Source organism: Oncorhynchus keta, chromosome 23 (genome assembly GCF_023373465.1).
Source record: "Oncorhynchus keta strain PuntledgeMale-10-30-2019 chromosome 23, Oket_V2, whole genome shotgun sequence".
NCBI classification, from domain to species: Eukaryota; Metazoa; Chordata; class Actinopteri; order Salmoniformes; family Salmonidae; genus Oncorhynchus; species Oncorhynchus keta.
Window position 1 is genome coordinate 16,927,554 of NC_068443.1, and position 21,495 is coordinate 16,949,048.

The 21,495-nt window shown below is 41.1% G+C and overlaps 2 protein-coding genes across 4 annotated transcripts; one reads left to right on the plus strand and one right to left on the minus strand.

The window, feature by feature from the left end:
- Positions 1–106: 106 nt before the first annotated feature.
- On the plus strand, positions 107–9,044 carry si:ch211-284o19.8 (protein lifeguard 1). 3 transcript variants are annotated; one of them, XM_035799556.2, is made up of 8 exons: positions 107–720; positions 2,496–2,613; positions 2,926–3,191; positions 3,433–3,515; positions 3,823–4,023; positions 4,414–4,542; positions 4,694–4,837; positions 4,982–9,044. In XM_035799556.2, the coding sequence occupies exons 3-8, from the start codon at positions 2,942–2,944 to the stop codon at positions 5,129–5,131; spliced, it is 957 nt and encodes a 318-aa protein (XP_035655449.1). In that variant the 5' UTR covers positions 107–720; positions 2,496–2,613; positions 2,926–2,941; the 3' UTR covers positions 5,132–9,044. The 3 variants fall into 3 exon arrangements, with proteins under 3 accessions (XP_035655449.1, XP_035655447.1, XP_035655450.1); XM_035799554.2 differs by having other exon boundaries at positions 2,543–2,613; XM_035799557.2 differs by having other exon boundaries at positions 2,576–2,613.
- A 5,257-nt stretch (positions 9,045–14,301) lies between these two features.
- Positions 14,302–21,481, minus strand: parp2 (poly (ADP-ribose) polymerase 2). Its single transcript, XM_035799561.2, has 17 exons — positions 21,261–21,481; positions 20,735–20,944; positions 20,486–20,653; positions 20,163–20,233; positions 18,296–18,346; positions 18,113–18,209; positions 17,954–18,029; positions 17,728–17,830; positions 17,226–17,379; positions 17,015–17,153; positions 16,860–16,923; positions 16,573–16,707; positions 16,293–16,420; positions 16,054–16,153; positions 15,856–15,954; positions 15,428–15,552; positions 14,302–15,208 (listed from the first exon to the last, which is right to left on the minus strand). The coding sequence occupies exons 1-17, from the start codon at positions 21,334–21,336 to the stop codon at positions 15,049–15,051; spliced, it is 1,956 nt and encodes a 651-aa protein (XP_035655454.1). The 5' UTR covers positions 21,337–21,481; the 3' UTR covers positions 14,302–15,048.
- Positions 21,482–21,495: the final 14 nt, after the last annotated feature.

A 21,495-nucleotide genomic window follows, 5' to 3' on the forward strand; every position in this document is an offset into this window, starting at 1 on the left:
GTGAGTACTGCAGTGTTCATAAGTGTTTTGTGGAATGTCTGCAATGGTCATTGCTAAAGAGGTAATGGTGTGACACTCATTTTTATATACTGATTTCTACAGTTAAGTTATTCATTGTAAATGACTGTTCTACATTTTTTCTCTCGACCATGTGAAATTTGGGGGTCAGTTTCACAATTATGTATATTCCTAACTGGTTGCATTCTTTAGATTTACCAAAGATGGTTACTCAAACCTTTACGAGCACCAGATTACATTATTGCATTTCCTGTTGTTAGGCCTCTTAACGATTAAAGTACATCCCCTTCTGACTACATTTGTGGAAAAGAACAGTGGAGAAACTTTGTGGTTTTCCATTTCCCCAAGCTACAGATCTGAAAATGTATGTTGGTTTGTTCTGTCACACGCTGGGTTTACACAGGCAGCCCAATTCTGATCTTTTTTTCACTAATTGGTATTTTGGCCAATCAGATCTGAAAAATATGTGATCGGTCAAAACAATTGGGCTGCTTGTGTAAACGCAGCCTTAGTTCCTCTAATCACCATCACTGTCAGTGACAGTTAGGTTCAGGAAATAACAAAAATGGGCACAGGCTGCTAAAGGTAGATGTTCCAGAGTCTGTCTGAGCCAAGCAGCAATTGACAGTCTGTGTGTAGGCTAGATCAACAGGAAGGACAGTACGGTCATTGAAGTTCAAGTGAAACCCAGGTGTAAAGGAGGTAAGTTATCTCCTGTTTTGTCTACCAAATTGAATTGGAAACAAATATGATGTGATTAGTTAAAAGACCAATACTGGGGGGAAGAAAAGTCAGAATTGGGCTGCCTTTGTAAACAGCCAATTCATTGACTGAACCAGATGACAGAATTTTGGGGATGTCAAAGATCTCAGGCTGTTGTGGATGACATATAGTATGTGTCAGTTTGGATAAAAAAAATGTAGTAAGATGCAGTACCAGTCAAAGGTTTGGACACACCTACCCATTCCAGGGTTTTTATTTTTACTATTTTCTACATTTTAGAAAAATAGTGAAGAAATCAAAACTATGAAATACACATGGAATCATGTTGAAACCAAAAAAACGTTAAACAAATCCAAATATATTTTATATTTGAGATTCTTCAAAGTAGCAACCCTTTGCCTTGACAGCTTTGCACACTCGTGGCATTCTCTCAACCAGGTTCATGAGGTAGTCACCTGGAATGCATTTAAATTAACAGGTGCCTTGTTAAATGTTCATTTGTGGAATCTCTTTCCTTCTTAATGCGTTTGAGCCAATCAGTTGTGTTGTGACAAGATAGGGGTGGTATACAGAAGATAGCCCTATTTGGTAAAAAGAAAACAAGACCATATTATGGCAAGGAACAGCTCAAATAAGCAAAAATAAATGAAAGTCCATCATTGCTTTATGACATGTCTGTCAGACAATGTGGAAAATTTCAAGAACTTTGAGTTTCTTCAAGTGCAGTTGCAAAAACCAAGCTCTATGATGAAACTGGCTCATGAGGACCGCCACAGGAAAGCAAGGCCCAGAGTTACCTCTTCTGCAGAGGGTAAGTTCATTAGAGTTAAGCAGCCTCAGAAATCGGGAATTAACACATCTCAACATCAACTGTTCAGAGGAGACTGTGAATCAGGCCTTCATGGTCGAATTGCTGAAGAAACCACTACTAAAGGACACCAATAATAATAAGAGATTTGCTTGGGACAAGAAACACGAGCAATGGACATTAGACCTGTGGAAATCTGTCCTTTGGTCTGATGAGTCCAAATGTGACATTTTTGGTTCCAACCGCAATGTCTTTGTCAGACACAGAGTAGGTAAACGGATGTTCTCCGCATGTGTGGTTCCCATCGTGAAGCAGGGAGGAGATGGTGTGGGGGTGCTTTGCTGGTGACACTATCAGTGATTTATTTAGATTTCAAGGTACACTTAAACAGCATGGCTATCACAGCATTCCGCAGTGATACGCCATCCCATCTGGTTTGTGTTTAGTGGGACTATCATTTATTTTTGGAGAGTGATGGAGTGCTGCATCAGATGACCTGGCCTCCATAAACTCCTGACCGCAACCAAATTGAGATGAGTTGGACCGCAGAGTGAAGGAAAAGCAGCCAACAAGTGCTCAGCGTATGTGGGAACTCCTTCAAGACTGCTGGAAAAGCATTCCTCATGAAGCTGGTTGAGAGAATGCCAAGAGTGTGCAAAGCTGTCATCAAGGCAAAGGGTGGCTACTTTGAAGAGTCTAAAATATATTTAGATTTGTTTAAGACTATTTTTGGTTACTGCATGGTTCCATGTGTTATTTCATAGTTTTGATGTCTTCACTATTATTCTACAATGTAGAAAATAGTACAAATTAAGAAAAACTTTTGAATGAGTAGGTGTCCAAACTTTGACTGGTACTGTATATCTGATGATGAATTGGACAACACAAACATTTTGTCTAATTTTGTATAACTGATACAGTAAAAGTGATTGCTTTTTGGGCTTAGCTTTCCAGTTGTCATTTTGATGTGTTCACCGCTGAACTCTGTCACAGTGGTTTGACCTTCTTCTTGTTCCTGCTACTAAGAACTGCCTTCACACACAAAGACAAAACCACCTGTGTCAGTGAGTACACTAATACAAAAAAATTATCTGGTAGTAACATGCACAGTATGTTCGATTGGTCGTAAATGCAAGGATGTTATTGTTGCATGATTTTTCCGATACATGGCTGTTATATTTCTTCTACTATACATGGTTTACTCAACCCAGGTTTCTCCTTATGTGGAACCCCCCCAATGAGGCAATATGCCTGCAACACATTTTTACTTTCAAAATTAAGTTTTGCACCTCTATTTTCTTACTGACCTTTTGATATCAACATCCTCGGTACTTTCCTTTCAACATCAGTGTCTTCTAACCACTCCTCCTTTTCAGACGACACTCTGCCAGAATGACAGATGCTCAGAACTACTCCATGCCCACAGAGTCTCAGGATGCCCTGAACTCTAACCTGCCACCCCCTTACCCCCATGGGGAAACTCAAGTGGACCCCATGCCACCATACTACATGCCACCCTCCTACTCTGCAGCTCCAGCCATGTATCCTCCATCCCCCTACCCCCCAGTCCTGTACCCACCACAGGCAGGGGTAGACATGGGAACTCTCCCCCCTGGAGAGTGTAACCCTTTGGGAGAGCCAGGTATGTATCTGTCCTGCTATAGCAAGGAAAGAGGGAATCGATCATGCGGATAGATTATTCATGTCTTTCCTCATATTACTGCCAATTACTATAACATTGAACATTTCTGATTGAATAATTAATGTCCGCTAAATTCACTTGTGTTACATAACCACTGAAAAGTCTGCAAAGTCTGGTCACTACAGTATTCCAGTGTTGTGTCCAATAACAACATGGGACTGTTGTTCTGTCACTCACAAAGGATCGTCTTCACCAGAGGCAGACGCCGCCCTATTGGTGTCATCTTTTGATGACAAGACCATAAGGAAGGCGTTTATCAGAAAGGTCTGTACTGATGAGTCTCAGAGATTTGGGGCTTTATTCAATCCATATCGCCAAAGTTCAGTGCTATAGCGTGCTTGAAATGTAAAGGTAATTTCCAATTTAGTCGACATATACAGTGTTTAACACAAATGCAGTCTGCTACCATGGGAACATTGTCTTTAAATGTAAATCGGGCTAAAATTCGGAACTTGAGCACTACGGATTGAATAGAGCCCTTAGTCTTTGACCCCCAGGTTTCATGGTGACCTCACCAGTATACCTGGCAAGCAAAGTGGCTAACGGTAACCCTGTCTTTCTACCTGTGCAGGTGTTCAGTGTCGTGACCCTGCAGTTGCTGGTGACCTTCAGCATCGTGTGTGTGTTCACGTTCTCCAGTGTGGTGAGGGCGGCGGTGCAGAGCAACATCTGGATCTACCTCAGCTCATACATCCTGTTTGCTGTGGTGGCCATCTCCCTTAGCTTCTCCAATTCCTTCAGCAGAAGCCATCCCTGGAACCTGGTGGGACTGGTAGGTCACACACAGACAAACACAACCCCTTTCGCAGCTAGGTAGAGCAGTGACTGACATACTGGCTAATGCAGTCAATGAGTTAATACTGAAGTGTGGGTTAGATTGAATTGAGCTCAAGGTTAATCTGTTGACTGATATACTGTATATAAACTACGCAATTGTTCTTTAAATGTTCCCAAACGTTATTGAAAAAGAGAACTTACCTGTGATGGTTATAAATGCTTCTTCCTGTATTCACAGTTCCCTGTTAGTTAATGCCAAAGCCATTCTACTAGAACCTAGTTGCATGACTAATGAGAACAACTGTCTTAAACACATAAGACAAAGATACAGTGTGATTTGTGGTTGGGTGAGTGTTATTCTAACTGTGTAATGTACTACCTTTAGTCAGTGGTCACTCTCACCCTATCATACTTGGTTGGCACTGTGGCCTCATTTCACAATACCACTGCTGTAGTCATCGCCATGGGAGCAACAGTGGCGATCTCCTTCACCATCATCATCTTCTCAGCCCAGGTCAGACTCAGTCTTTTCAAATAACAAAAAACATGATATTATGCTTAATTGGACCATTACTGTAGTACCTACCACGTGTGTTTAATGTGGTCAGGCTGATCAGTGACCAAGCCTATCTAGCCTTACTCACTGTCCTCTCTTTGGTCTGCAGACTCGAGTGGACTTCACAATTTGTAATGGCATCCTGCTGGTGCTGGCAGTGGACCTTCTCATGTTTAGCTTCTTCTGCTGTTTCTTCTACTCCAATGTGCTGCAGATAGTCTACGGATCTCTGGGAGCCCTGCTCTTCTCACTGGTACAGAACTCACTCAATGTTACTTCTCCTTTTAGGCCATTTCTGTTTATCCAGCCTTATAGCCAGAATGAATGCCTCCATCCATTGCACCCTAAACGCTTTCTTTCCTCCGCCACCTTTTCCCTTTCTGTGTCTCTCCCTCAGTTCTTGGCGATTGACTGCCAGCTGGTGATGGGCAGGCAGAAGTACGCTCTAGATCCAGAGGAGTATGTGTTTGCTGCCCTGATCCTGTACCTGGACATCATTAACATCTTCCTCTATCTGCTCATCATAATGGGAGGCTCCAGCAAATAGTCAACACCTGGCAGAAACCTACAATGACACACATATGTAGCTATAGTCCGTAGCACTCCAAACTAGAGCTGGGCGATATTGACAAAAATCCATATTGCGATAAATTGCATGAATTGATGTGATAACGATAAATAGAATGATACGTTTATAACAATGTGCGCCATTCTTTTTTGTATCCTTTAAAACTACTACTACTAGTTTGATGGTTGTAGTCATCAATTGTCCCATTAACAATCATCCATATTAGCAAACTTATTTAATTTCAAACATCACATTTCTTGAGCCTTTGGGTCCAGGCTTGTAGGGGGCCCAAGAGGCACAAAAAAAAGGAAATACATACAGTATATATTGGTAAAATATACGTATTTTTTACTACAACCACCAAACACAGGAGGACTCAGGAGCCCGCTCTCAATGAATATAGACATCCTTCTGCCACTCTGCTAATCATCAGATGGGGGAAGAGAGGAAGAAGGGGGAGTGAGAGTGAGAGTGAATAACAAAATCAAAGGAGGCCCCCAGGAGGTCAGGGCCCCTGGGCATGTGCCCTGCATGCAGCCATGGTTATTACAGGATTAGATAGTCTAGCCAGCTAACTTGTCTAAAAAGTGTTAGCTGACATGGCTTATTGAATGACTGTCAGTAAACAGGTTTCCGTCCAATATTTTTTTGCAAGAAAAATACATGTCACATAAAACATTTTATGACAGGCCTGATGGAAACAGCAAATTTGTTGGTAAACTTTCCAAATGTTGACTAATCTAAATATGCTAGACAAGGTGGGATCTTTTTGTGTCGGTAAAATTAATAATGCGCGAAATGGCAGTGGAAACTCTTTTAAGCACAAATATAATAGCCATCATATCGATGTAGACTTGAAGTCATGCGATGACATGTTGTGTTATTCTCCCACTACGACTTGGGAAACCATGCAGTTTATTAGGCAACAAGTGAAATAAATTCTGATGAACTTTACAGGGTGGTGAAAGTGCAAGGTGATGAGCTTTATGCTCCTTTTCAATAAATACAATGGTTCTTATTCTAGTGACATGATGACAGATGCTTAGCTGCCGTTTGACAAATAAAATAATCTTGCTCTTTAGTCCATATTAATAACATCATGTAGGCTACACACACATTGTATATACAGTGCATTCGGAAAGTATTCAGACCCCTTCGCTTTTTCAACATTGTTACGTTACAGCCTTATTCTAAAATTGATACATTTAATTTTTCCCTCATCAATCTACACACAATACCCCATGATGACAAAGAGAAAACAGTATTTTGTTTGTGCAAATTAAAAAAAAAAAAAAAACAGATACCTTATTTACGTAAGTATTCAGACCCTTTGCTATGAGACTTGAAATTGAGTTCGGGTGCATCCTGTTTCCATTGATCATCCTTGAGATGTTTCTACAACTTGGGAGTCCACCTGTGGTAAATTCAATTGATTGGACATGATTTGGAAAGGCACACACATGTCTATATAAGGTCCCAGAGTTGAAATTGTATGTCAGTGCAAAAACCAAGCCATGAGGTGGAAGGAATTGTTGGTAAATCTCCGAGACAGGATTGTGTCGAGGCACAGATCTGGGGAAGAGTACCAAAAAGTGTCTGCAGCATTGAAGGTCCCCACGAACACTGTGGCCTCCATCATTCTTAAATGGAAGAAGTTTGGAACGAAACTGAGCATTTGGGGGAGAAGGGCCTTGGTCAGGGAGGTGACCAATAACCTGATGGTCACTCTGACAGAGCTCTAGAGTTCGTCTGTGGAGATGGGAGAACCTTCCAGAAGGACAACCATCTGTGCAACACTCCACCAATCAGGCCTTTGTGGTAGAGTGGCCAGACGGAAGCCACTCCTCAGTAAAAGGCACAATACAGCCCGCTTGGAGTTTGCCAATAGGCACCCAAAGATTCTCTGGTCTGATGAAACCAAGATTGAACTCTTTGGCCTGAATGCCGAGCTTCACGTCTGGAAGAAACCTGGCACCATCCCTGCAATGAAGCCTGGTGGTGGCAGCATCATGCTTTGGGGATGCTTTTCAGTGGTAGGGACTGGGAGACTAGTCAGGATCAAAGGAAAGATGAACGGAGCAAGGTACAGAGAGATCTTTGATGAAAACCTGCTCCAGAACACACAGGACCTCAGACTGGGGCGACGGTTCACGACATTAAGCACACAGCCAAGACAACGCAGGAGTGGCTTCGGGACAAGTTCCTGAATGTCCTTGAGTGGCCCAGCCAAAGCCCCGAACTTGAACCCGATCAAACATCTCTGGAGAGACCTGAAAATAGCTGTCCAGCGACGCTTCCAACCCAACCCGACAGAGCTTGAGAGGATCTGCAGAAAAGAATGTGAGTCACTCCCCAAATATAGGTGTACCAAGCTTGTAGCGTCATACCCAGGAAGACTCGAGGCTATAATCACTGTCAAAGTTTCTTCAACAAAGTACTGAGTAAAGTGTATGAATACTTATGTAAATGTGATATCAGTTTTTTTTTTATACATTTGCAAACATGTCTAAAAACCTGTTTTTGCTTCGTCATTATGGGGTATTGTTTGTAGATTGATGAGATTTTTATTTTATTTAATCCATTTTAAAATAAGGCTGTAACAACAAAATGTGGGAAAAAAATCAAGGTTCCCAAGGCACTGTATATACCTTGTTTGTATTCATTTGTATTTATTAGGGATCCCCATATTCCTGGGGTCCAAACACACCAAAGCACCCACATTTCATATAAAACAAAAGATAAAACAGTGAACTGTTTGTACTGAATGAGCTAAAGATAAAACAGTGCATCATACAACATCCCTACCCCACCACACATCCACAACACAAAATGTTCAATACCACCATACAGCAATATCCTAATGTGTGAGTATGCATGTGTCTGTACCTTTATGTGTCTCGTCACAGTCCCCGTTGTTCCATAAGGTGTATTTTTACCTGCTTTTTAAATCTGATTGCTTGCATCAGTTACCTGATGTGGAATAGAGTTCCATGTAGTCATGGCTCTATGTAGTACTGTGCGCCTCCCATAGTCTGTTCTGGACTTGAGGACTGTGAAGAGACCTCTGGTGGCATGTCTTGTGGGGTATACATGGGTGTCCGAGCTGTGTGCTATTATTTTAAACAGACAGCTCGGTACCTTCAGCTTATCAACACCTCTTACAAAAACAAGTAATGATGAAGTCAATCTCCACTTTGAGCCATGAGAGATTGACATGCATGTCATTAATGTTAGCTCTGTGTACATTTAATGGCCAGCCGTGCTGCCCTGTTCTGAGCCAATTGCAATTTTCCCAAGTCCCTCTTTGTTGTACCTGACCACACTACTGAACAGTAGTCCCAGGTGTGACAAAATTAGGGCCTGTAGGACCTATCTTGTTGATAGTGTTGTTAAGGAGGCAGAGCGGCACTTTATTATGGAAGGACTTCTCCCCATCTTAGCTACTGTTGTATCAATATGTTTTGACCATGATAGTTTACAATCCAGGGTTACTCCAATGTTATTAGCCAACCTTCTCTTTCTCTCTCTATTGTTGCTTCATTCCTTCCGTGCTTTCAACAGTTAAATTAAATCTGTTTCGTTGTCCTTATTTTTTATAATTCTATTGACATCCTTGAATAACATAGGACTAGAATTAGATGATAAGGCACTGCATCTTGAGGCGTTACTATAGACACCCTGGTTTAAATCCAGGCTGTATCACAACCGGCCGTGATTGGGAGTCCCATAGGGCGGCCCACAATTGACCCAGCATCGTCCGGGTTTGGCCGGTGTAGGCCGTCATTGTAAATAAGAATTTGTTCTTAAACTTGCCTAGTTAAATAAAGGTTTAAAAAAATGTCAATGTGATATTTCTGTATTTCATTTTCAATAAATTTGCAAAAATGTTTAACATGTTTTCACTTTGTCAATATAGCATATTGTGTGTAAATGCCTGAGAAAAATGATGTAATCAATTTTGAATTCAGGCTACAACACAACAAAATGTGAAATAGGTCAAGGGGTATGAATAGAGTGGCTGGTGAAGGCCAACTGGGAGAAAGGGGTTTGACCTTTTGCTTTGGCCATCTGCTTGTGGAGAATGAACGCATTTACTGTAGCAATGTCCACAACGTGGGAAAAAAAGTATACCACTTCCTTGTCTTGATACAGTGGATGTGGTCCTTCTGTAGCTCAGTTGGTAGAGCATGGCGCTTGTAACGCCAGGGTAGTGGGTTCGAACCACGCTTTGGATAAAAGCGTCTGCTAAATGGCATATATTAAGTGGGAAGTTTACATACACCTTAGCCAAATACAGTTAAACTGTTTTTCACAATCCATGACATTTAATCCTTAGTAAAAATCCCTGTTTTAGGTCAGTTAGGATCACCACTTTATTCTTAAGAATGTGAAATGTCAGAATTAATAGTAAAGAGAATGATTTATTTCAGTTTTTATTTTTTTCATCACATTCCCAATGGGTCAGAAGTTTACATACACTTGATTAGTTTTTGGTAGCATTGCCTTTAAATTGGTTAACTTGGGTCAAATGTTACGGGTAGCCTTCCACAACCTCCCCACAATAAGCTGGGTGAATTTAGGCCCATTCCTCCAGACAGAGCTGGTGTAACTGAGTCAGGTTTGTAGGCCTCCTTGCTCGCACACACCTTTTCAGTTCTGCCCACAAAATGTCTATAGGATTGAGGGCAGGGCTGTGTGATGGCCACTCCAATGCCTTAACTTTGTTGTTCTTAAGCCATTTTGCCACAACTTTGGAAGTATGCTTGGGGTCATTGTCTATTTGGAAGACCCATTTGCGAACATGCTTTAACTTCCTGGCTGATGTCTTGTGATGTTGCTTCATATATCCACATAATTTTCTTTCCTCGTGATGCCATCTATTTTGTGAAGTGCACCAGTCCCTCCTGCAGTAAAGCACTCCCATAACATGATACTGCCACCCCCGTGCTTCACAGTTGGGATGGTATTCTTCAGCTTGCAAGCCTCCCCCTTTTCCTCCAAACATAATGATAGTCATTATGGCCAAACAGTTCTATTTATGTTTCATCAGACCAGAGGACATTTCTCCTAAAAGTACAATCTTTGTCTCCATGTGCAGTTGCAAACCGTAGTCTGTCTTTTTTTAATGGTGGTTTTGGAGCAGTGGCTTCTTCCTTGCTGAGTGGCCTTTAGGTTATATTGATATAGGACTTGTTTTACTGTGGATATAGATACTTTTGTACCTGTTTCCTCCAGCATCTTCACAAGGTCCTTTGCTGTTGTTCTGGGAGTGATTTGCACTTTTCGCACCAAAGTACGTTCATCTCTAGGAGACAGAACGCATCTCTTTCCTGAGCGGTATGATGGCTGGTCCCATGGTGTTTATACTTGCGTACTATTGTTTGTACAGATGAACGTGGTACCTTGAGGCGTTTGGAAACCACTCCCAAGGATGAACCAGACTTGTGGAGGTCTACAATTGTTTTCTGAGGTCTTGGCTGATTTCTTTTAATTTTCCCATGATGTCAAGCAAAGAGGCACTGAGTTTGAAGGTAGGCCTTGAAATACATCCACAGGTACACCTCCAACTGACTCAAATTACGTCAATTAGCCTATCAGAAGCTTCTAAAGCCATGCCATTTTCTGGAATTTTCCAAGCTGTTTAAAGGCAGTCAATTTAGTGTATGTAAACTTCTGACCCACAGAAATTGTGATACAGTGAAATAATCTCTCTGTAAACAATTGTTAGAAAAATGACTTGTGTCACATGCACAAAGTAGATGTCCTAACCGACTTGCCAAAACTATATTTTGTTAACAAGAAATTTGTGGAGTGGTTGAAAAACAAGTTTTATTGACTCCAACCTAAGTGTATGTAAACTTCCAACCTCAATTGTATGTACATGCCTTTAAAAACCTAAGAGAAGGACCTCAATGTAAATCAGCTATAATGCATGTAGTACGCAATAGTTACTTGAAATATATAAATTAAGTTTCATTTTAAGTTCACATGAAACTCGTTTTTTGTCCTTTGTTCCCCAGCTGTGTGTCAAACATGTTATTTCTCTTTTCTCTCCTTTAATAAATACCATACCACACCACGTTTTCAGAATGGTTTCATTATGTTGTGTGGATGAGAATGGAGGTGACAATATTTGATCATATATAAACAATGAATTTGTAGAAATGGTTGAAAACTGACCCACTGGAATTGTGATACAGTGAAATATAAGTTAAATAATCTGTCTGTAAACAATTGGTGGAAAAATTACTTGTGTCATGCAATGTAGATGTCCTAACCGACTTGACAATACTATAGTTTGTTAGTGGTTGAAAAACAAGTTAATGACTCCAACCTAAGTGTATGTAAACTTCTGACTTCAACTGTAGGTCAACACCCACCATGCTGGCATTGTAGTCCTTCACAGAATCAGGAATGGGGACATTCTCCTTTTTCACCCTCCTTGAGACATGGTCGCTATTGAATGCCTTATGCTGTGTGGTGAGCATGGTTACTTCCCTAGTTTCACAAAAAGCAGCTTGTTCGTCCTGATACAACATATGGTCCCCCTCTCCGCTGTCTTGGTCATGTTGTTTACCTTGGTCCTGGGGAAACCGATTATGTTAGGACGAATGGTGCCACAAGCCCCCATTTTCTTTTCAAGAGGTCTATGAAAAGTGGATGTAGAACCATCAGATGGGGTGATTGTCATAGCAGTGGGGGGTGAAGACCTTGACCGGGGGCTCCCAAACGTCATCATCCAAATCCTCTGTGGTGAATTAAATTAAGGGATATATTGTTGTAAGACACACAGAATTACAGTTTACTAAATTTACAAAAAGGACATTACTGTAAAGTAAAAACACCATGCCTTAACTTTATCTGTACAGTGTCTCATAGGTGTGAAACACACACAATGCAAACAATAACACTTTGGAGACAAAGGCAGAGGTGAGAACCACAAGTAAACATGGCCATGAGAAGGAACATGGCCACAAGGATGAAATTTAGGACTTATATTACATTGAAATTACTTGTTACATAGGCCGAGGTAAACTAAATACATAAAATTAGTTATATAAAAGTCATGAAAATAATTTACTTACAGATCTAAAAGTGGATCCAATCCTTCTAGAAAACTATAGTCGTTGGCCGAGTCTAAATCTCGTTGTCCAAATCGCTCCCCGATCCGAGTCCGACCAAAGCTTCTATGCCGATATGCTTATTCATAGCTGCCTCCTTTTTAGCTCCCTGTTCAATATGCTTAGTTTTTACACCCCCCCGAGAAGCCATATTTTATGCTAAAGTGTTGAAATTAAAGCGATTAATCGGTTTACAATCTAATGTGGCGTACGCAGTGCGTCACGTCCCTGAGCCAGGTAGCAATAACTCGCATTGCGCATCAAATATTCTAGGCCTTGCTTTGTCCCACCCAGGTCAATTGCATATCCCTGGAAGCTCATCTCGCTGGCTACAAGACCGTCAAGGTGCCATAGTAGTCAATCCCGTGTAATGGATGCCTTCAGCGTGTAAAACGGGCAGCATCATATTTTTGATGCACAAAGATAGTCACTCAGTGGACATTCAATGTTGCCATTTAGTCATACATCATCAGATAACATTGGCAATATGCTAGATTTGTCCCTACCAACCTACGGATTAATTTGATACCACCCATGTATCTTTAGCGCAAACCAAATCGAAGCTTACTTTGTAAAATGACAAGCATTTCGCTACACTCGCATTAACATCTGCTACCCATGTGTATGTGACCAATAAAATTTTATGTTTACTGTTTGGTGAAAAATAAATTGTGTAAAATAAAACATTTGGACTCTTGGGGCTGGTGGTCAATAACGGTAGGTCACCGGCAGACAAATAAAACATCCTTGTGATCTGTGGAGTCCCGGCTTTCGGTGTGTATCAACGTATTCCGTGTTTATTTCCTTTATGCTACACAACGCTAACCGGAATCTATGTAGCAGTCATCTTGAATTGTCATCACCTTGGCATGCCATTATATTTTTGTATGCCCATATATGGTAGTAAGTAACACCAAAGATTAAGGCACAGATCAATAGCCACGATACTCAGCTTTCCACAGACACCCTGCTTTTGCAGATAGGGGCTACTGTTCTCATACCAGACTGAATTTAATTTTTAAAAATCTAATAGAGTCCCCAAATATGGGGACTTTACATTTATGTGGTTAAACACATTGCACAGAGTGAGTCCGTGCAACTTATTATGTGACTTAAGCTAATTTTTACACCTGAACGTATTTAGGCTTCCCATAACAAAGGGTCTGAATACTTATTGACACATGACATTTCAGCTCTTTTTTTTCTTTCTTTTTTTAATTAAAAAAACATTATTCCACTTCAACATTATGGTATTGTGTGTAGACCAGTGACAAAAAAGAAGTCTATTTAATCCATTTTAAATTCAGGCTGTAACACAACAAAATGTGGAAAAAGTAAAAGGGTGTAAATATTTTCTGAAGGCACTGTATGTGAGCTGTTGGCCAGATCGCACATGACAATACCAGAGCGGGCACATTCTATATACATTTTTTGTGACAAAACCATCAGTAGAGTGAAAATGCGATAGGATAGAAACCCATTTAACCAGTTTTTTGTTTTGTTTCGGTACATGGGAATTTAAAAGCAAAATATATTTTTACGTGCACTACGTCATCACGCACATCCTTTTATCCGCAACAAGTCAATTAGAATGTAACATCTCTGGTGGGAAAAAATGCATATTGTTTTTATGCGTATTTTAGTATATTCACATGAAAATCTGTCACCAATTGGAAACCTAGCTATTGACTAACAGAGAAACACTGCCCCTCTGTATATAGCCTTGTTATTGTATTGTGTTACTTTAGTAAGTATTTTCTTAACTCCATTTCTTGAACTGCATTGTTGGTTAATTAAGGGCTTGAAAGTAAGCATTTCATATTTTGAAATTGCACCCTGTGTATCGTACCATTTTAACTCTCAACAGTAAGTTGAGACCACGACTGAGTTAACCCCCCATATAAAAAAACAAAGTGTAAGGCCTATGACTTGTTAATCTGGCCCTGGAGAAGTGATCAGTATGGTTGGTGCCGATAATTTTCGGTTTATCGTCCCAGCTCTACTCCGAACACACATGCAAAACCCCTGTTCACAATGAAAACAGTCTTTATTTAGTTTTACATGGAAACCCCTGGACATACATATTTGATGAGTGATATCTCTCGCTCTTACAGACTTACTTTTCATATTTTTGTTATCAATAAAAATCAGTTTTGTGGTGATAGTTATAGCAATAGCTTATATATAAAACAACCTTCAATTCATGCATTTGTATTATATTGATTTACATTAGAAAGAAACACTCAGGGTGACATTTGACAACATAAAACAAAATCTGTGCTGATGTCTAAACAAGCTGTATCACTTCAAAACACACATCATCCACTGTATTTTAAAAAATGCTTGGAATGCAACAGATGTATGAATTTAACCCATGTTAATTGTTGCTGCCCTCTTATGGACATCATACAATGCAAGGCTTTGAAATAAAGCTATTGGGAGTAATACAGCCTCAACACCACAGACATTAAAACCCCTTAGGGATCATTTCATGAGTTGTGAATTTTTTTTAATCAGAATTTCTCTGAGTCTACTCTTCATTTTTCATAACCACAGCTTAAGCTTAAGGGCAGCAGATAGCCTCGAGGTTGAAGCATTGGGTCAGTAATCGAAAGAATAACAAAAAAATCTGTTGCTGTGCCCTTAAGGCATCTCCATTACACACTTGTGAGTAACAGGACAAATATACCCCCCCCAAATTACTATTATGCGACAGTTTACTTCATGTGTTAATGTCTCTTTTTGCTACACACGTCTTTACAGTATATCCCTGTCTCACCACAGCGAGGAATAGTTAAACTGAACTCTTAGTAAATACCTCATGTGGGTTTGGGCAGGGTTATAGACAATGAACTCGTTGTAGAGGAGGGAGTAGCCGCCACCTGCTCCCACCCCAGTCTTCATTCCAGGCCCCATTGGGACTGTCACTCCATTCCTGAGAGAACCACAGAACAGGGCAAGAGAGAGAGCGAGGAGACAAGTGAACAATGGAAGACTCAAGCGAGTCATATACAACATGTAAGACGGAAATCTTGATTCAGGTTCAAGTAAAACTATTAGAAATGTCTGTTTTTTTATTACTCATCTGTGTTAGAGTAAACCAACCAACCAACCAACCAAACATTTACAGTGAGTGAAAGGGAGAGAAACTCACAATGTGACAGCGTTCCTGGGGTCTGGGCTTGTCTGTCCAAGGCCCTTGGTGCTGTGTTTCCCTGCAGGTAGTTTGGCAGCCTCATAGTCAGCTGCTAACAGCTCGTTACTGTCACCCAGGGCAACCTGTTACCAAGACAACGAATAAACAGATCACTTGTTACCAAGGGAGTACACACATCATATTGCATCACACAGGGATATATATATTTAAAAAAAATGTACATGCATGTAAATTGTAATGTTTTTTCCGTTATGTAAGACTAGCTGTCGCCATCGGCTAATGGGATCCTAATAAATCAAATGAATAATAGCAGGTGTATGGAAACAAACGCTTCATATGGATGAGATCATTTCCAGAAGGGTTATTCTCAAATTGGAAACAACGCATTTGTGTAGAGGAAAAAAATAGAACTACAAATCTCACACCTCGCTCAACAGTAGGAGTCCAGTTTTGTTGCGTTGATTGGCAAAGCAGTAGTTGGCACTTTTCGATGACATGTCAGCAAAGTAAATACCTTTCCCAAACTAGGAGAAAGAAACAATTGTCATCGCCCTGTTATGCAGCAGGTGCCATTTCATTTCAGTCATATTCTCTCTCACAGTCTCTCACTCACACAATCTCACCATGTATCCAGTGACAGGAGCCTCTGGAGGGGCCACTCTGAGGCCCTGGCTGAGGATTCCAACCCAGTTAGACAGACGAGAGCCATGCCACAGCAGCGTCCTGAGGGAGACACACACAATAACAATGCAGAACACACCCCGAAGGAGAACCATTCACCACGGGTACCATCTTTATTTTAAAATCCCTTTTAAAGTGGCATTGGACAGCCTGTGTAAGCAGACAATAAAACATTAGGTACCTGTTGTGTAGTTGTGAGAGGAAGCCATTCTTCTCCCCCTCCCTGTCCACAGAGAAGATGTCCAGAACAGTCATGGTGAAGTCAGAGTGAGTGGGAGCATGGGTTGTCTGAAGATATCTCTCAATCACCTTCAGCGAGAGAACAACAATTGAGCAGTGGAAGGAAGAGACACCCTACCTGATCAATATATGCAGGCTTTTGTTCCAACCCAGCTGTAACAGACCTCTAAACTACACATGAACATACTTCGAGTAAACTCAAGCAAAGCACAGGTGCTCACCTGATACTCTTGGCTACAAGAGGACAGTGGCTGTAGCTGGCACTGGAGGGCGTTGTACTGTCTGTCCAAAGGATGCTCATCACCGTAGGCACTGGACTGGACCATCTTCACTGCTATCTGGATGTCACTCAGTGCCTGGAGATAGACAACACACTGTCAAACAGGCTGCAGACGGCGTGATTCCATACCAAACCAACATCCAGCAATTTCAATTTGTAAGAACATGTTATTGAATGGTAGGATCTGCAGGTAATAGAAAATATAGTACTCAAATAAGTCATGCTCACTTCTAATAAAGCAATTTTTTCCTTCAGCTCCTCTTCTGAGCGGATTATTGGGGGAGTTCGCAACCTGGGAAAAATATAATAAAATGGTTATTTACCATGAATGGACACATGCCAGTGGATAGAGCAGCTTGAAATACAGAACATTCATTACTGACCCAAAGTCATGGGGGATGCGTGTGTAGAACTGGTTGCATGCCTCCAGTAGCTCGCGGTTGCTTCCCTTTCTCTTCACACACTCCTCAATCTTCTTCAGTGCTGAGTAACCTGCACGGATCTGCTCTGTTGTAAGCTTGCCTACAGAGGAAAACCGCAATGAAAAGTTACAAAAACCATTTCACATTTACTTCGTCAGTTACACCTACTCACCGAGAGGAGCTTTTCGGGTATCAAACTTCATCTCCAGCACACATTCCTCCATGGCCTTGATGTCACAGATCAGTTCAAGAAGGGACTGGACCTTCACATCCAGCTTGGAGGGCTTTTTCTGGGACAGTGATGCAAGCAGGGGCTGGGGCTCTTCCTGGAAAAGGAGGAACACTGCTTAGGCACAGATTCACCTGCCTAAAGCTGGAGAACAGTGGACCATTAAGGTCAGAGGGGTGGGAGAGAAGATATGGAATGGAGAATTAATGAATGCAGAGCAGGGAGATATGTAGATGATTTCACACTTGTGTGTATAAGGTAGTTTTTGAGAAATTGTTAGATTACTTGTTAGATATTACTGCACGGTCGGAACTAGAAGCACAAGCATTTCGCTACACTCGCATTAACATCTGCTAACCATGTGTATGTGACCAATAACATTTGATTTGATTGAGAGATAAAACATTGACGATATGAGGAAAGTCTGAGATGATTTATTCCTTGCCTTTCCATTGGTACTGTAGTCCATAAACACCATGTCATATTTTCCTGCCACTTTCTCAAAGTCTGTTCGGTGTGCCCACTCGTTCTTGGTCTTATCCAGAAACCTACACCAAAACACACATTTATACATTATCCTCTTAGCAATATTCACTTAGTTCAAAAATGTAGCTTTTTTCCCCAATCATTCAAACACCCAATATCAATCAACTCCCATCACATACACTCACTTTTTTTTGAAGAGATCTTTGGCTTGAAGAAGATCTCCACCACAGGAAACTAGATTGTTCTGTCCAACCTTACCAACTAAATAGAGATGGCACCATGTGTTAGAAAACACTACTTCCCAATATCACAAAACATTTGGGAAAACAAAGACATGAACCCACCTCGTCCCCATCTAAACCACACACTGTAGGCCTTAACACTGTCATCCTGAAGTAGCTGGATCAGGAAAAATTTGTTGTTGTTGAACTGAAGATTTGTCTGTGAAACAACAAACAAATCATCTCCCTTACAAATCATTTAGCAAATACACTTATGTAGTTATTACTATGTCGTTATGTTTTTACCTGGTTTAACATTACATCATATACGTCATTTCCTTCACTGTAGACATGGGCCTGTGAGGAAAAGAGAGGGTTTAGAATTGGTGAGAAGGGAAGTCTGGAATACCCAACACTAGGCAACAGTGACTAGAGACTGTTTTCAATTATGGACTGTTTTGGCATAGAGAAACTACGTCACTGCCTACATCACTACTCTATCCGCTTGAATATTTTTATTTATTTATTTATTTCACCTTTATTTAACCAGGTAGGCAAGTTGAGAACAAGTTCTCATTTACAATTGCGACCTGGCCAAGATAAAGCAAAGCAGTTTGACACATACAACGACACAGAGTTACACATGGAATAAACTAACATACAGTCAATAATACAGTATAAACAAGTCTATATACGATGTGAGCAATTGAGGTGAAATAAGGGAGGTAAAGGCAAAAAAAAGGCCATGGTGGCAAAGTAAACACAATATAGCAAGTAAAACACTGGAATGGTAGATTTGCTGTGGAAGAATGTGCAAAGTAGAAATAAAAATAATGGGGTGCAAAAGAGCAAAATAAATAAATACAATAAATACAGTAGGGAAAGAGGTAGTTGTTTGGGCTAAATTATAGGTGGGCTATGTACAGGTGCAGTAATCTGTGAGTTGCTCTGACAGCTGGTGCTTAAAGCTAGTGAGGGAGATAAGTGTTTCCAGTTTCAGAGATTTTTGTAGTTCCAAACATTGGCAACAGAGAACTGGAAGGAGAGGCGGCCAAAGAAATAATTGGTTTTGGGGGTGACCAGAGAGATATACCTGCTGGATCGTGTGCTACAGGTGGGAGATGCTATGGTGACCAGCGAGCTGAGATAAGGGGGGACTTTACCTAGCAGGGTCTTGTAGATGACATGGAGCCAGTGGGTTTGGCGACGAGTATGAAGCGAGCAGCAGCCAACGAGAGCGTACAGGTCGCAATGGTGGGTAGTATATGGGGCGTTAGTGACAAAACAGAAGGCACTGTGATAGACTGCATCCAAATTGTTGAGTAGGGTATTGGAGGCTATTTTGTAAATGATATCGCCGAAGTCGAGGATTGGTAGGATGGTCAGTTTTACAAGGGTGTGTTTGGCAGCATGAGTGAAGGATGCTTTGTTGTGAAATAGGAAGCCAATTCTAGATTTAACTTTGGATTGGAGATGTTTGATGTGGGTCTGGAAGGAGAGTTTACAGTCTAACCAGACACCTGGGTATTTGTAGTTGTCCACGTATTCTAAGTCAGAGCCGTTCAGAGTAGTGATGTTGGACAGGCGGGCAGGTAGCGATCGGTTGAAGAGCATGCATTTAGTTTTACTTGTATTTAAGAGGAATTGGAGGCCACGGAAGGAGAGTTGTATGGCATTGAAGCTAAAATACAAAATAGAAGCTAGCCAGATGGAGATCAATGGAGATTATTTTTAATGAGTGCATTTCGCAAGTGGCTAGTTTGCAACAACTACCTTCACTAAAACACTGCAATGATTTTGCCTGCAAACTTTGGTTTTGAATCACGCCATTCTGACATGTCTGCCTCACTATTTGTTGGAATAGTCGTCTGTCTGAGGAGGACCCGCCCGGAACATATTTTTTTCCCGTAGTGAAAGTTGCAAAAAGTGTCCCATCATTGAAACCAGACCCTAGTCATTTTTTCTAGATTTTGTGCATACTGCATACATGGTAGATTGTGTCAGAGGCATGTGACTAAAACACTTTCAAACAGAAACACCACATTGAGAACTGTGACCAAAGCTTGTCTTAGAAAAGCTCACAGATGCCGTGGTTTTGTCACCTAGACGAGGGGTGAGCATCATAAGAGAACACTTCAGTTGCCAGTCTAAAAGAAATCCCAGTGTACTGTACCTTGCCGGCTTTGGCTTTGCATTCTGAATCAACTGGAGCCTTTCCTTTCATGACCACAGTCTTCACAATCTCTGCAAAACATAAACAGCACCGTTAATACACAACACATCAAAAAGACATCTGACATTAACCACAATTATTAAGAGAACATGAACACATTACAAAGAGCCATCAGTATACAGTAATTGACACAACCCCTTACATTACTGTATCACACATGAACAAAAATAGATTTCCATGTCCTAAAACAATGGGTATTTATAGCATTGAAAGCACTTTAGACAACACATTTAAATTATAAAAATGGAAGGAAATGCTAAAACCTTTGCTCTCTGTTTCATCCATGGGCATCACTTTACTTTTCTTCTGGCTCCTTCCCTCACCCCGCTTCTTCTTGGCGATTGGCTGCTCCTCCATTTCCTCCACTTTAATCTGGACTGGACTCGCATCTTGTTGGGTTAAATCCACTGCATCTCCTCCATTTAAACTCTCTACAGGGGGATAGCATGTGTTGGTTTGTTGTAGGTAACACACATACATAGACACATGTAATATCCACATTGACAACTAACCTGGTTTCAGTGTGTGAGAGCGTATTTTCCTCTTGTACTTGGTTACTGTGTTGACCTGGACCATTTTCTTCAAGTCTACGTCATATGCTGCTCCAGAGCCAAACGTCAGTGAGACCGTGGCGTCTCCAGAGCTGAGGGCTGAGTCTAGCTGGGCACATGCGGATGGTGGGTATGGCTCCCACTGACCCTCATCCCCCTTCCACTGCCACACTGAGGAGAGAACAGTCACCGAGATATTAATATAACAACGCAACAGATGCTGTAGACTAGACGTACACGTTTTTGCATAGCTATGTTTCAGTCAAACAGAGAGCTATACAGCTTTATAGCCAATCAATGTCACAACAGACTTTGAGTCAAGCAAACTTTTCAACAAGTTTTTTAAAAAGCAGAATAGTTATCAGCTCCTGTCAGTACTTTGTTAGTGGCTAATTAACGTTAGGTAAGCAAAATTACACACAACCGAAGCGTAGCTAGCTAGCCAGCTAACAACAAAGCTAACGTTAGCCTGCCAGCAAGCACTAACCTGTTTTGGACGGAGACACTGCATTTGCTGATGCTACACCTTGAGATGTGTTCCTGGAGCTTCTTGTGCGTCTCATGTTGTACAATGTTTATGTTACTTGCCAAATAAGAACGTTTTTTGTATCTAAGAACACTAAAGAATTTAGGCAGATGCAGACTAGAAAGTGATTAACGCGGGAAATCACCCAACCAGCTAGCGCCTCTGTTGAGATATGCTGTGAATTAGCTCGGCAATA

Bases quoted from the DNA above. Each gene is read 5' to 3' on its own strand.
- parp2 (XM_035799561.2), bottom strand. From the start codon at position 21,336: ATGAGACGCACAAGAAGCTCCAGGAACACATCTCAAGGTGTAGCATCA. The intron at 20,654-20,734 runs GTTAGTTGTCAA...ATCCCCCTGTAG, and splicing joins CTCTCACACACTGAAACCAG to AGAGTTTAAATGGAGGAGAT. The intron at 16,708-16,859 runs GTGAGCATGACT...GTCTATCTCCAG, and splicing joins AAAAAATTGCTTTATTAGAA to GCACTGAGTGACATCCAGAT.
- si:ch211-284o19.8 (XM_035799556.2), top strand. From the start codon at position 2,942: ATGACAGATGCTCAGAACTACTCCATGCCCACAGAGTCTCAGGATGCC. The intron at 3,516-3,822 runs GTCTGTACTGAT...CTACCTGTGCAG, and splicing joins GGAAGGCGTTTATCAGAAAG to GTGTTCAGTGTCGTGACCCT. The intron at 4,024-4,413 runs GTAGGTCACACA...TACTACCTTTAG, and splicing joins CCTGGAACCTGGTGGGACTG to TCAGTGGTCACTCTCACCCT.